Source organism: Lissotriton vulgaris, chromosome 3_1 (assembly GCF_964263255.1).
Source record: "Lissotriton vulgaris chromosome 3_1, aLisVul1.2, whole genome shotgun sequence".
NCBI lineage: Eukaryota > Metazoa > Chordata > Amphibia > Caudata > Salamandridae > Lissotriton > Lissotriton vulgaris.
The window spans coordinates 391,747,270-391,762,983 of record NC_141689.1 but is presented as its reverse complement, the minus strand read 5'-3'; the positions used below and the strand labels follow the sequence as shown (position 1 = coordinate 391,762,983).

Below are 15,714 nucleotides of genomic sequence, written 5' to 3'. Positions count from 1 at the left end.
AATTCGAGCTTGGTCCTTGCATAACCCAACCCTCCAGATTTAAAATGAGGGGATTATGATCTGACAATAACCGGGGGGCGACATTAAAGGAACAATCATGAATCAGAGTGGTAGAAACAAAAAAGTAGTCCAGTCTAGCCAGTGATAAATGAGGGGCGGAGAAGAAAGTAAAACCGTTCTGTTCAGGTTTAGAATGGGCCCACACATCTTTTAAACCATGAGTGTTAATTAAGTTGAGCAACTTCCGATAAAATTTGGACTTACTGCCTACATAGCTCCAGGATTGCGTTGTATTCCAATTACTAGGCAGGCTTAGATTCAGGTCACCACATAAAATTACCGGAAGTGGCCAATGTACCAACTCTTCATTTATATTATTTATCACCCGTGGATCATCTAGATTACTAGCATACACAGAAAAAATCGTAAATATATGGTTGGGAGGCAGTGAACACTTCACTATAACCCATCTCCCTAATGGATCCACTTTTACCTGGTTCACTAGTAAGGGTAATGTTTTTCGCACCAGGATGCCAACCCCCTTTATCTGAGCACCCTGAGAGGTTGCTCCTACGATTTTAAATCCTAAAGAATTCAACAGAGATTTCTGAGTCCCTTCAATATGAGTCTCCTGGAGACATACTATATCTGCTCCCATCAGTCGTAATGTCTGAGCAGTTTTCTGTCTCTTTTTTAGATCATTCAAGCCACAGATATTTAGCGATACAATCCAAAGTTTATTTGGTGAACTCATTTTTTCATTCTAAAACTTCCCCTGTGAAAGAGCCCAGGTATAACTCTGTTTTTTCTTGTTGGATTTCCATATCCTTCCACCCCCCCTGCCCACCCGGCCCATCCCTCACCCCAGCCCCATCACCCAGCCCCCCACCCCAACAAGTATCCCTGTAGCCGCACATCCTGTTCTTCAACATTGCTTGTATAGATATTGCTTAAGAATTTAAGATAAACAACACAAATCCCTTACACCTTAGCCCTAATGTAATCAAAACGAACCTGAACCCCCTCCTCCAACCCCCCCAAAAATAGACAGTCAGGGAAACCCTGAATGATGGTGAGCGAGTGTGAAGCCCTGGCCACCGCCCACGCAAAAAAATGTACACTCTTTAGTCATTAGCAGTAGATTAGCCTGGCTATCCAAGATGAGAGATAAGAAAAGAAAAGAAGTTTTACATAATAAAGCTAGTCCTATAAGTGCAAAAGGAGAAGCAAAAAAGAGTAGGTGGAGCAAAAAAAGAAATAGAATAAAAAGACAAAAAAGTCCACTGTATCTGTTTCTTCTGTTTTTTTATCTTAAGACAACGGCTCAGGTCCTACCATCTCTCACCACTTTAAAGCAAAATTTAAGAAGATTCTATCCAAAGTCAAAGGCCTTGTGTCTTAGAACTACTTCTTCTTCCTACTAGTGATTTCTTTTAAATATTCTTCATCTTTGATCCCCGATACAAAAACTCGAGTTGATTCTTCATGGATTATTTTCAGTCTCGCCGGGTTTATCAAATAGGCTTGTGCGCACTGTTGCTGCAGAGGAGTTATCAGTTGACGCAAACGTCATCTTCGTTTGACGGTTTCTGGCCAAAATCTGGTTTAGAGAAAAATGTAATTCCTTTCACTTCTTTCTGAGAGTTTGGCCTGGCCTGATCGTGTACTATCTGCCTTAGCAAAAATTTCCCAAAGAAGACCAGGAACACTCTAGGTTTCTCGCTACCAGATTGGCCGCCGTCCCGCCTTTGCTTCAAATTAAAAGGAAAATGGTGTGCTCTTTGGATCTCCTGATCCCAATTCCAGCTGGTTTGCAGTGGGAAGGTTTTCTGGAGTAGTCTCACAAAGTACCCCTAGGATCCTCACCTTCCACACCTTCAGGTATCCCTAACAGTCTCAAGTTGTTCCTCCGTAGTCCGTTTTCCTGCTTCTCCAGGTTTGTGATCATGTCAGTAAGGCTGGCCTCATGAGACACACTTTGTTCTTTGACTTGAGATATTTCAGTCTCAAGGGTCTCTGTCGCCCTTCAACCATTGAGGCCTGATCTCCAATGTCGGTACATATTTTCTTTAGCTTTCTGACAGCAGCTTGGAGTTTTTTAGATGCTCCCTTCGCGGCAAGACTATCTGATCAAGCTTCTAGCTGAAACTGCCTGATAGACTCAAGTATTAATGATAGGGAGGGTTCAGGTGTATTTTCAGTTACAGGTTGTGAGCCTGCGCCTTGTTGTAAATTAGGAACCCCGGCAGAGGGCGGTTCATGGAGATCTAAGAGATCCGAGTGGACAGGCTTCAACTGGCTGCGTTTTTTGCATCAGGCCTTTTTTTTTTTTGATAGTTCTAGAGGCCGAGACGCTTTTTTCCCCTTCTGATTTACTACTATCAATAGAGCTTGAGAGTTCGTTGTCTAAGCCGGTTGCTGACCCATCCAAGACAGAGAATATGTTTTCATTCACTGGATCTGGGGTCTGTGGGTCTATTAGCTGAGGATTAATATCTTCAGAGCCATTCCTGTTAGGCTCTGTATTGCCAACGGGAGTCCCGATTGATGATTAACAGCCAGAGGCAGTCAGACTAGTAGAGCTTATAATGGCGGTAAGTGAGATATTATTATTGCCAGAAACAGTGGGAGGAGTAGCAGTTATGGGAGTCTTATCTAAATCATATATCTTTAAAGCCCACGCTGACCTATCTGTGGCACCCCATAGAGCGGCCTTGGTCATATCTAGTTGCCCTATTTGCTCTTTTTCATTCTCAGGAAGAAGATGTAAAGTCTCTTGTTCTAGTTCTGAAAATCCACCAGCTGAATTAACTGTCTCATTTAAAACAGAGGTTGGTGTTGTCGGGTTTTTTAAGTTAGTAAAATGTCTAGCAATTGAGCAAGGATTCTCTTTCAGGGGGTCCGTGCCTCCAAGCCTCCCCGTATGTTTTTTATTTACTCCAGTATCCCTTTTATCTTTGGGAAGAGAGTCTATCTCCATCTTGTCTTTTCCCCCTGATCCGCGTGTATCACAGTAGTCTTAGATTTAGGACTTTTCTGCCCACGAGTAGTCATCTCGTCGAGGCTCCGAGTTCCAGCCGCTTTTCTGTCTCGCAGCAGCTCCTAAAAACAGAAAGCCTTCCTTGAGAATGCCGCAAAAGCGGCAAGAGCAGCAGGAGTTTGATCCTCGTTCCTAGCGGCCTCAGCTGTTTCAGCAGGGGCTGCGGAGCAGCTGAAGCATAGCGTTGCTGAGACCCAGGTGTGCGGCTTCACGCTTCTCTGTCTGCTCCAACCGCGAACCGAGACTCTCAGTGACCGGAGCTCGTGGGTACTAAATGTCAAGGCAGACACGGACATTTGCCGGGTAAAAGTAGATGAAAGCCAGGTAAGCCGGAGAAACACACTGCAGTTTTTAGCTCAAATGAGCCACATCAGGTAACCAGTTGTTAATCTCTTCAATCGTAGCACCTTTGTGTGGCTAGTGGTGTGGGGCCAGGAAAGGAAGTGCTCACACCAGCGCCATCTGCTGTCCGGTCAGAAGGCTGGATAAGCCCTCTCAAGGAATAAAAGAATTATGGTGGATGAAAACGTGCAGGGAAGAGCAAGCGAAAGAAAAATCTCAGATGGGAGTTATGGAGGATTGAATCGTCTTAAAGCAGGAGAAAAAGAAAAAAGGGTATCTTTGATGAGAATGGAAATGATAAGTTACCGGTGTGGTCTCAGGAAGTATGCAGCATCGGAGGAAGATGTCTCCAGCCATTTCCCATAAATTGCAACAAAAAAGGAAATTGTGTCTGAGTATTCAAAGAGGAACAGTGCTCAATTTGAAAAATAATGCATAAAAGACGGGATTAAATCAACTGGAGAACGAGGAGGAAGGAGAAATTTAATACCTTATTTCACAGGGTTGTGCTATCAAACATCAATTCCCTTAATATTTGCAAATTTGGCGCAGAAGGAATTAGAAATAAAACTTAAAGCATACTGTAATAAAGCTCATTGACCCAGTGTGTTAATCTGAATCCAAATTGCAATTCAGGGGCAGGGAGTACCAGGCCTAGGTGTGTTATTGGAAAGGCCCCCAACGAGGGATGTTACCATATAACTGGGTCCTAATCATCGCAATGAAGTATTAAGTGTTGCTGATACAACCACTAGGACACCTATTAGGAATGTTAGGACATGTACCACAAGGTATTTAGTGATAAACTACCTGCTTGAGAGATTTGGACATAGAAATCCATTGAAAGAAGGACAGGTAATGTGGATTTATAAATCGCTCTCATAATGAAATAGCATTTAAGAGGTGAAATGATACGGTTATGTCAAGATGGTATCATGTAAGAGATTTAGGCAGGTGTAACCAAAGGACTCATCCTCGTATTTTTTATGAGTAAGGCCAACAGAAGCTTTAAATCCCATGAGGCTTTAGGAGGTCTAAATTCATATATCTGGTTGCACAATGACCTCTTCCTAATATTCATCAGACATTGGATGCATAGAGAGGAGCTACTCTGCCTTCCACACTTGATGCCACTGTATCATTAAATACCTCTGCAAGAGAACTCCAGGGCACCAAAATCATCTAGAGCGCTGGTTCCTGCAATTTGAACTGCCATGTGCATCTGCAAATGGTTTGAGTCTTGGCAATGACGCTCAATATCCTGTGATTCTGGGTAAATCACTGTTTCTCCCTGTGCCTAACAAAAATGAATGTGTCCTTGTGTATTGTAACTGGTGCTCATGTAAAGCGCTCTGATACGTGATACTTCGTGTCAAGTTTGAGGTATATAAAACTCCGAAAAGAAAAAAAAATCAGCGTTGTTCCAAAGACAATGCACAAGGCAGGTAAGAAATGTACCATGTTTGCAGGATGATTTCCTGGCAAATGTTGTCAATAAGAACGAGGAAGCCGCAGTGCATGCAATTTTGCATTATAGGAATGAGCCCTGAAAACAAAGAATAAGTGTGAAACTCATATAATGGGATTGATCATTTAGGGCACCATCTATGGAGAAAATGGCTTCCAAAGAAACTCTGAAGAAGTCCACAGTGGAGTAATAAGCCAAGGAACAGTGATCACGATCCTTCCCGGGCAAATTTGAATACTATTGAATAATAATAGCCGATTTTGCTTAAAAATCAAGGCCCTGCAAAATCTGATGGGTTACTTGTGTTCTTGTTCAGGGAACACCTGACCTCGAGGTTCAAGCTAGACTATTCCTAGACTATTCCTATTGGAGCAGGGTTAGGACTGATTTGCAAATGGAAGGGTCCAAACTCAGGTGGCATTGTGTACAAAATGACGAACAGGGATGTGACCTGAGAAGGCAGTCTGTGCATGCCTATGCCTACATGTTTTAGCATATTTAATACAGATCTACTGTTTTTGCCGATGCTTGTTAATAAATACACCTAGGAATGCTTACATTTGTATTTTTACTAAAAGTACATAACACAGAAATTCTACTCCTTTAGGGAGATTTTATGGAAGGGACCGTCCAGTCTCAGCATTATTTAGTTTTTAATGTGATTTAAATTATGTTGCATAATGTCAAACATTCAATTATCATAATAGAAATTGTGTCAAAAAGATTTAGAAAGCTGTACGTTCAATATCTTTTGTATTAGAAATACTATATAATTACTCACTATCTAAGGTAAGTATTTTTCCATTGGGCATACCAGACCGTAGCACATGAACTCGTTTAGATTAAACACACTGAATAAATAGGCATTTTGACACCAGCAGGTGGAAAATCCTACTCATACATCACGGCAAAGACCTGGAACGAGCTCCTGCTCAACATCAGACGTTACCCCACTCTGCACACCTTCAGGAAGAGCCTCAAGAACTGGCTCTTTGGCTGAATTGGAGCTGTACAACCCCTCACCAGCACCTTGAGACCCTAAAGGGTGAGTAGCGCAAATCACAAATCCCTGATTGATTGATTGAGCATTGAACTATTAAACACTATAAGTAGCCCACAGTATAAACATATTTGCAGATCATAGCATTTAATAAAAATTAAAAGTTTATAACCACTAGAGGTGTACCGAAGCTGCAAAGAACCCATAGATATGACGTTATGAACCGACATTCCATTTAACTTTTAAAATATATTCTCTGCCTACTTTCAACCTTCTGCCCAGTCAAAAATATGAAGTTACCTGTTGCAATTCTGTGGAAAATGACTTGGATAGGCTCCGTCGTAACTAGCACATCTTCGTCATTATCAGAACTAGACACATATGTATTATCTGAAAAAGAAAACACACTGTTATGCATTGCTAAAAGTAAATGTCTACTTTTGTCTTCAAATGAGTGTTTGGTCTAGGGACCATCTTGTAAGCATGATTGAATAATAATCTAACATAATACAAGCACAGCTGATATAAGTTTCAATATTCCAAACCCCAAGACAAAAATTTGGCTGCATACGTTTGTGATGGCATTCTGTTTTCTCGTCACACCTTATTTGGCTCTTCTTCTCACTGAAGCAAGCAGCACTTTAGATGAAATACCAAGCCGTCATCAAAGCATAAACTGAGCTTTAAAGAGCGCCATGTTATTCTGAAATTTGTAGGGGTGCATCATAATCACTGGTAGTCAGCACCCGTGTACTTAGAGAACTGTATTAACATGTAACCATTATGAATATAGTACCAGAATTGTATATATGAGTGTGATTAAAGATGTCACCATGTAGTTTATGTAGACCAAAGTAGAGTCTAATCGAAAATGTGCTTTAGATGATGCAGAATATAGTAGTTTACACGTAAAGTGATGCATTAGGATTAAAACGTGCACTATATTAAAGTCTGCATGTGTAGATTGCTTAGTCATGTAATGAAATGTATTGCTTTAGATGACTATGAAAAATAATGCTTATAAGGTAACTTTAAAATTGCATGTTTAAATGTGTAAAGGTCTGATCGCATACCCATTCAAGAGAAGGCCTATTTGTGATTTCTTATGTTAGCTGAATGTTGCAGACCCGAAATGTATTTTCCTTAGTCAATTGCTGACTGTAGAATTTGTGTGCGTTCAAGGTCGATTTGCTCACAGGCTTTCTGTTGCAGGTGCAAGGACACATGTCTTGTTATGCAGAATGACCCTTTTGCCTTAGGAGTTAGGATGGTAGGGAAAGCACCAAGGGAGTACACTGGAATGCAGATATGATACTTTAAGCTGAGAAGGTGCCTGGGACTCAAGGACAACCTAACAGTATTTGGATGAAGTCAGATTTTTGATGGAAAACTACTGGAAGAAGATCTGCCTGAAGGGGTGTGCGAAGGGCGTGCCCCACTGTTTGGGATTTTGTATTAGGGACAGTTCCCTGAGGGTGGAGAGGCAGAGTAGGATCGGCAGAGGGTAGGAAAGGAACAAGAAGGAGCATCTTAGAACGAGCTCTGTAGCTTCGGCTACTTACCTATGCAAAGTGAGTGTACGTCTCAGGAAGTCTTCACTGCTGACACCGTAATACTGGCCGTTCAGAACACCTTGAGGTCTAATGCCGACAAAAATCTTCACCAAGCTCTGGTGCTTCTTGATCTGTCCGCAGCATTCGATACGGTTGACTATTCCATTCTGGTCAACCGTGTCGAACAGGCCGGCCTCAGAGATTCTGCCTTGGCCTGGCTGAAATCGTTCATATCTGAACGCACCCAGTCTGTCTGTCTAGGATCTTTCTCAGCTCCTAAAATCAATTCTTTTTGTGGGGTCCCTCAAGGCTCTTCTTTATCTCCCTTATTATTTAATTTGTATATGCGGCCCCTTCTTTTTTCTTTAAGAGAGCACAAAGTCACTGTATATAATTATGCAGATGACTTGCAGCTAGTCTTTGTACTCAATTCACCTAATGCTGTGGAGGATTTTCAGGCAACCATGACCTTAATTCAGAGCTGGATGTCTTTAAATCACCTCAAATTAAACCCGGGGAAAACCGAGCTGATTTTGCCCGGGAAGAGTGAAATCAGCTGGAGCCCTAATTTCTGGCCTTCTGACATGGGTCTCCCCCCTAAAAAATCGCAAACAGTAAAAAGCTTGGGAGTGACCATCAATGAAGACCTTAGTTTAAAATCCCAGATTGGAACTGTCGTATCTTCTGGCTTTTTTCAACTAAGGAAAATTAGAAAAATTGCACACCTCCTTACTCACACTGCCCTAACTCAGGTGGTCATGGCTCTAGTCCTCTCCCACATTGATTTTTCAAACAGCCTCTATCTTGGCCTACCTGTAGGTCAACTTAGAAGATTGCAATACCTGCAGAATCAAGCCGCTAGACTGGCTACCTGCGGCTCAAAGAGCCGAATTCAAAGCCGGGTGCATCATTTTCAAGGCATTGCAAGGTAAGGGCCCCCTGTTCATCAGGCAGTTGATTGGAAGATACATCCCCTCACGCAGCTTGAGATCAGCCCATAAAGATTTACTTGAGGTACCACGGTTTAAGAAAAAACGACAGGGAGGCAGCTGTTTTCACTTTTTAGCAGCGACCCTGTGGAATTCATTACCTTTGGCCCTCAGACAGAGCAAGGATCTCCTTGCTTTTAGAAAGGCATTCATGACCCACCTTTTCACACAGGCCTATTTGAAATAGAGACTCTTGTTGGTACATCCTTTGTTATGTTTTTTATCTCTCTTCAGCGCCAAGAAGCTCCTGGGCGTATGTGCGCTTTACAAATGTTAAACAACATAACATAACATAACATAACACCTTTTTCTCTTGCCCGGGATGATGCTAAGTAGGGATGTCACTTTAGTGTTGGTGTAGGGATAGATTAATAATCTTTCTTCTTTAGGTCAATGCAGTCCAAGATCCAAATTGGAGCTATTATTGCTTGCATGATGCTTTTAGAACTAACAATCATTCTAATTTTGAGTCGGATGAGATTCTTGTGTAGGATTATGTTTGTATTAGTGCCAATTTATTTTCTTAACCTCTTGCTGAGGTGCTTGTACATTCAGTTATTTTTGGCTTTGTAATAAACTTTCAAAACTTTATTTTGGTAGTCAGTAGTTCCTTCGAATTACATTGATTTGGTCATTGATAAATTTGTGAAAGAAAAGTGTTTCTACCCTTTACACTTCTTAGCAGGCAAAAAGATCGAATGGATAGAGGATTCTTAGGATTAGTAAGATAAAGTCAAAATTTGAAAAACAAGAATCCGGCGGCAACAAGCTCAAGAAAATGCCATGCTGTAATAGTGCCTCGTGTGTCCTCCAATCTTCCAAATCGAAAGATGCAGGCCACTCCAGTGAGGATGATCAATTTCGGTTCACCTTCCTCTGCCACCACTCATGATATATGCAAACAAAGAACCAATCTTTTGATATTGAAATAAAGGCTATTGAAGAGTGTATGGTTGCATAGTTTGAGTGTTTTTGCACCATCCATTCAATTGTTCGAAATTTGTATCAGTATTGGCATTTTGGTTGTTGGTTTACTACTGAACTGAGGTCATACTGTAATCCTGAAGACTCTTCACTACCAGTCCAGCTTTGCCCTACTGCTGTCTTGGGTGCAATAAATAAGATCATCTCTGCAGAAAGGGCGGTTTGGCACCTACGTCAGGGACTTGAAGAACCCAGGGCTTCTAATTTGACTATTTTCTGGCTACACTGCAGTGTTTTTGGCTCAATTCCACTCTGCATATGTACAATCTCAATTGGTTGTTGCCTCCTAAGTTAAAGAAATGTAAGGCGCTGCTAGCAGCAATTCAGCCCAACAACTCTGTGAACTCAGTATTCATAATGTGAATTTCCATATTTCTTTGTGTGAGGACCACAAGCAATATCTCAGTTTCACCCAAGGGGATCAGCAGTCCAAATAAAAATCACTACAATCTGTACTAAATAGAGATTGATGCATATTCACCAAACCAATGGAACAAGGGTTGCTCCCTTCATTTGGCTACAAAGAAAACCTGCTACTTTTACAGGGATGATAATAATGGTGCTGGCTCGAGCGTTTGCAACTGGTTTTTCATGCCCTGCTGAGGAGAGAATTTAAAATCTCATCCTCCACCACAGATGCACAACTGCTTGGCTGCTCTTGGAGCTTCTGGGTCTAAGGTATTATGCACCGTACTCACACTTGACTGCGTGCTTATGCATTTCTTCTTTATTTGGAGGATTACTAGAACAAAATGTTGGATATGAATTCAAGTCTATCCTAGTATATTCATCTCTCACTCCATCTTTGAGAGAACAAGGCCATGTTCTCTTCTAGCTTGGCATGAATGAGCTTTGTCACCAACACCCTTAGTCTAGAACGTCTTTCAGTAGAATAATATAATGACTGGGGGCTCAGCCACTTTGGTGGTTCAAGCCAATCTTTGCTATATCTGAATTGCAAACCTCTGCACAGTCAATCAGACTTACCCTGAGGCAGGAACTCTTGATGATGATAGTAGGAAGATTCTCTACTGCTTCCAACTCTTACTCACCTTCAGTGTGTGACTCTAAAGGGCCCAGAGTTTATGCCCTCACATCCTGGAAGCTGCCAGAAAAGTCATTATCAGCTCCCAGGAAAACAGAATCTGGCTGTGAGTGTCACTGGGATTGTCTATGTGGGCAGATTTAAACAAATTTGAACCCCTTGCTTAAGGGATTTGGGAAATGAAAGGCAGGACTGGGCTGTGTACATTTGCATCCTCACAGCTAAATATCATAATCACAAATGGCAAATTTGACTATTTGAAGACTGGAGGGCTTTCACAAAGAATTACACCGTATACTTTATGATGTTTGGATCTTGTGCATGACATACAGGCATATTTGGGTCATTACCGAAAGGGTATTTCCATCACAAGGTCACTGAGGACCTCCAGTCTTCAAATAGTCATGCTTGCCATTTGTGATCCCCATAAATGTCCTGTTGAGAATATCATGTTCTTCTCCACCAAGTTGTCAATTGTAAAACCTATTTAATAGGAAATGGATCATACAGTAGCTGGGTAGGGATATTTAACCATTTTCAAGGAGCCATCAAAGGTCCCATTATTGGTCTGGTGCATCAATTATTGTAGTTAGAATACCCAAAGTCACTTGGAATTTGAATCACATATGTTTCTGTCCTAAGCACAAGTAGTTTCATGCTCTCACCACCAAGGACCTCAAGCGTACTTGTGTGGAAGAAACCATTCTCATTGTGCGATGTGTTCATCACAACAGTACATCTTCTTCTAACTATGAAAAATTTGACTATATGAACCAACCCAGAAAAGAGCAAATGTGATGAAGGATAAAAGTACTCTAGAGGCCGAAACAGGACCTGGAAGAAAGCCATGAAAATGGTCCCAGTATATTTAAAACTGGTAAGTTTTTAGAGCTTTGCGTTATGAGATGATTTCTTTTGAGCATCTCAGATCAACTGGCAATGATGTTCATAATGAAGAGGCTAGTCCAGAGATACACTCTTTAGCAGCTTTGCAGGCTTTACATTTTTTGGACTTCCAGTCTTAGCTTATTGATGCTTCTGACATTCTATTTCCACCTGGAATTCTGAAAGAAGTTCCATATATTGATTGTGCATGGCTTTAAACGTGGCATTTAAAGCCACAAAAGAAACCCCTAGACCAGTTTGAACAGGGGTAAACGTAGTTAGTACCAACAGTGTCCAAATACATTTGATGTACAATACACAATTAAAAATATTAGTCAGAAATCCCGAAAATGTAGACATTAGATATAAGGAATAAAACATATACATAAAAAAAATGACCAATTGCTATTGAAGATATGATTTAAAAATCATATTTAAGAAAATGATTGGACATTTATAAGAGTGACTTAAATAAAATGGGAACTCAGTGAATAAAGTGACCACACTGTACTGGAAAAAGAAGCAACAACGATGGTGAACTATGTACAATTCATAATGTAGAGCTTGCATTAAAGAATTATAGTTCATAGAAATGTTCCTCTACACAAGAGTAATCAAAATTTTTATTTTAACTGATTTAGAGATGTTGATGATGTTTCCACCCCACGTGGAAAGACAGGTCATCATCACGACTGAGAGCAGTCGGAAGAGTGCAGTTGGTAATCAATGCCACCAAATGAAAACAAATATGGGTGCTGGGTATAAATACTTAGTTACTCATGCCATAACAGGAATAATTTATACTGGCGTGTTGGTAGAGGATACCTACAATATATTATAGCCGCAGTAGCGGGCTATACTGGCAATTGAAGGCCCGCTCCAGCATTAACAAGGGAGCAGGACTTTAATGCTGTATAGCACAGCTACAGAGAGCTATGAGGCTATTAGAACATTCTGCCACTAGAGGGCAGGATGTTCTAGCAAATAGAACAAAGGCCTCAAACAGCTGGTGGGGATTGGAATCCCTTTTGGCTCTGTGAGGCATTTCTTCACAGCAATAGCTGGGAACGACAACATTGGAATATTGGAGCTTCGGGCTTCTGCTGGCCATTAGAAGCCCGCAACATTCCATTGTCTTCAATGGAACTCCCATTATTCCAATGTTCTAATAATGTGATGGATATCTTTTCTCTCTTCTCACCTTTATTGCTACAGATTTCCATACTAACACTAAACACATGTACTAAATCCGCTCTCTTCTCATTTCTTCTGCCTTCTTTCTCTTACCTTTGGCTGCTTCCCCCTATATAGCTTTGTACACTATATGTTGTATTCTTTTTACTTAATTATTTTATTGCCATTTGTCCTTTAATATTTCAGCTTTTCTTTCTACTCACATTTCCTATATATTTTTTTTTTCTCCCATATAACTGATTGCTATTTTATACCTCACCTTCTATCACGTTCTTGATCTTTTGGCTTTAAACTTCCTCTCTATCTTATCATCTGTCATCAGAGTTTTTCTATCAAATTGCTTATTGTTTTTTTCAAACTTGTATTCTTTTCTCCTTCTTGCATCGTTTTAATGTATCACTTGTATTCTAGTCAGATAATATCTCTGCCCTTCAGAAATTCACAGATTTAATTATTTATACATTAATGCCAATGTAATTCACGTTATTGTATTACATATTTCTGTATATTGTCTCTATTGTATTATATTTAGTAAATGCTAATTTACCATTTCAACACAAAAAAAGATAAAAGGAATGAATCACAGAGATAAGTAGAGTAGAATGAGTAAGCATGTATGAGATCATGCTTTTAAAGAGTGAGTGAATGAGAAACTCAAGCAGAGCTGGCTGATGATGCGGGATGATGAGGGAAACCGGTCCCAGGATGCTTGTTTCCGGTTCAGGGAAGACATGGCTGGAATGTTACCATGAGGCTCAGGGTCAGACTAATATGCATATGGTCATGTCTGAACTGGTTGGTGGAGTGAGCTGAAGAATGATGATGGATTAAACCCAGATCAGTTGACTGAGGGTGAGTGTTTGATTTGTTCAAGCACTCCGTCCATCATCCCTTTGGTATCGCTTTGACTCTCCGAGGGTAGCATTGCAGAGCAGTCTGAGACCTACTCAAGGGAGGTGGTATGGGCTAGTAATCACCATTACATGAGCGCAGCCATAACACTCAATAACTGGCTGTCCAGTCCGTACTTTACTTTATGAAAAAAAAGAGTACATTTATTAAACACACACACTACTCAATACTATGCACTAATTTACAAATATACATAAGCTGTTGGAATTACTTTATGGCATTGCATAACATCTCCACCCCTCGCACAGGGAGGTGTCTTCTAGTACCACCACTCCCATGTATGCACATCATCTTGCCCCCAAATGCAGTTAGTTGAACATAACCTGGAACGAGGGCCCTGAGCACTGGCATCATCCCAGCGGCGACCCACCCCATTACCTCAACAAGCATTTAAAATAGGTTCACCTGCCCTGGTGACACACAACTGTGTGCAGCATTTCCTACTGATGAAGAAGTATACACCTCTACATCTTAAGGGCTAACAGTCTGGGTTCTTCACCTAAGCGCAGCAGCAAGAATGCATGTTTAAGCATCACTTTAGAATGAGAATACTCATCACATTTGTTGCACATTAGAATGCGTTGCAATTGCAGCCCCTAAAGGCATCACAGATGAAATCACAGGATTAAACATATACAGCCGAACACCCTAGAAGGAATGTCTGGCAATATAACCCCACTTTGCTTATGTCACCGTACACAGATAATTCACATTACACATGTAACATTCAGTCCCTCTGAAAGAAATACCATTAGTAAATGCACTACAGGTGCAATTACAACTCTTCACCTCCAGGATATGCCCTTCTCCAGACATCCCCAGCTCAGCCCTTCATCCCTTGGTGCACTTCTCAATACACCCCCCGCTGTAGAACAAATGTGCCAGCCCAGGAGGTGTTAAAATGCTGTCCGAGCCCTTGAGGGGTTATTCTTTTCAAATCCCCATGAGACTTAGGGAGGGACTCCTCTTCGTGCTGGGGGAGACTGCATTGCTCCTGCAGCTTCCCCTGCACCATACATTCACTTGGTGGAGACCACATCCTTCTGGTCCCAGCACGAGCAGAAACAAGGCAGTTATTAGGCACTTCTCCGTGCGCTCCATGAATATTATAGCAGCCGCTCTCCTGCTGCGTCGGGAAGAGCTGCAATGTGTGCCTCCGGCCCCGTTGCTCCTTTGTGGGAGTGTCCGGTCCCACCCAGACCCCCAGGTGAGTGTTTCGGCTCAGGGAGCCCACCCCAGGCCACTCCTTCCTTTTTGGCTGTGGTGGGGGGCCCTGTCCCACCCAGACCCCGACGGGCATGATGGCAGCTCGGGACCCCCCCCCCCCGGCTCTTCCTGTTGGAATTCGCTGTATGCTAAATGTAGAGCCAATTGGGGAGCTCATCCCCAGTGGCTCCTGCCGGCTCCCCGCCCGGCCAACACCCTTGTGTGCTGCAACGGGAGCCTGCACTCCTCTTCTGGTCTTCCCGCTCTGGCGGGCAGACACAGAGCTTCCTGCGGGTCAGTCCAGACCTAGGGGGAGAGCGACAGCATTCCCCCATCTTCCTCCAGCCCCGGGGGAGAGCGGCAGCACTTCCCCGTCTACGCCATCTCTTTGGGACCCAGGGATTGGGCCCCATGTCCCTCTGTGCCACCTTCACAGGGAGAGCGCCAGCGCTCCCCGACCTGCGCTCTTCTGCGGGAGCAAGGGTTGGCTCCTGGCACCCCGCATGCAGGCTTTGCTTCGGGCCCGGAGATGGGATCCCAGGCCCCTAAAGACCTCTTTGCGGGGGCGCAACAGCGCTCCTCAACTCCACCTCCTCACACGGGCCTGGAGTTGGGATCCTCGGCCCCTGAACATCTTCGAGGGGGGGCATGACAGCGCTCCCCTCCATCCACAGTCTACAGAGGCCAGGTTGGGCTCCTGGCACCCCGTTTGGGTCATTTTCACAGGGAGCGCAACAGCGCTCCCCGGCTTAGTCTTCTCACGAGAGGGGGATGTGCGACGGCACTCCCCTTTGTCCCGGGGTTTCGGGGGGCCAGGGGGGGCTCCTGGCACACCCACTTTGGAGATCAGTTCACGGGGAGCGCAACAGCACTCCCCGGCTTTCTCTTCTTGTTGGGGGCAGCCCACAGGACCTGACCCACCCCGGGGGCACATCATGGAACGGCGGAGGAGCCCCACGTGCTTAGGCGTCATTCCTTCAGGGGTTAAAGATCGCCTACCTTTTGGGGCGTTATCTCTGCCCCCAGGGGTCTGATCTTCGGAATCTTGGCCTCTTCTTGATCCTGGTGGCGCACCCCAGCCACTGGGAGCACTTTT

The 15,714-nt window shown here is 42.9% G+C and overlaps 1 protein-coding gene across 2 annotated transcripts in view; it reads right to left on the bottom strand.

Moving 5' to 3' along the window:
- The window catches only part of PARP8 (poly(ADP-ribose) polymerase family member 8), a 670,996-nt gene that overhangs the window by 402,311 nt on the left and 252,971 nt on the right, over positions 1-15,714 (bottom strand). For both annotated transcript variants that reach the window (XM_086960612.1, XM_086960613.1), the window contains one exon: positions 6,151-6,240. In XM_086960612.1, the coding sequence (XP_086816738.1) occupies positions 6,151-6,240 (90 nt within the window). The remainder of the gene's footprint in view (positions 1-6,150; positions 6,241-15,714) is intronic.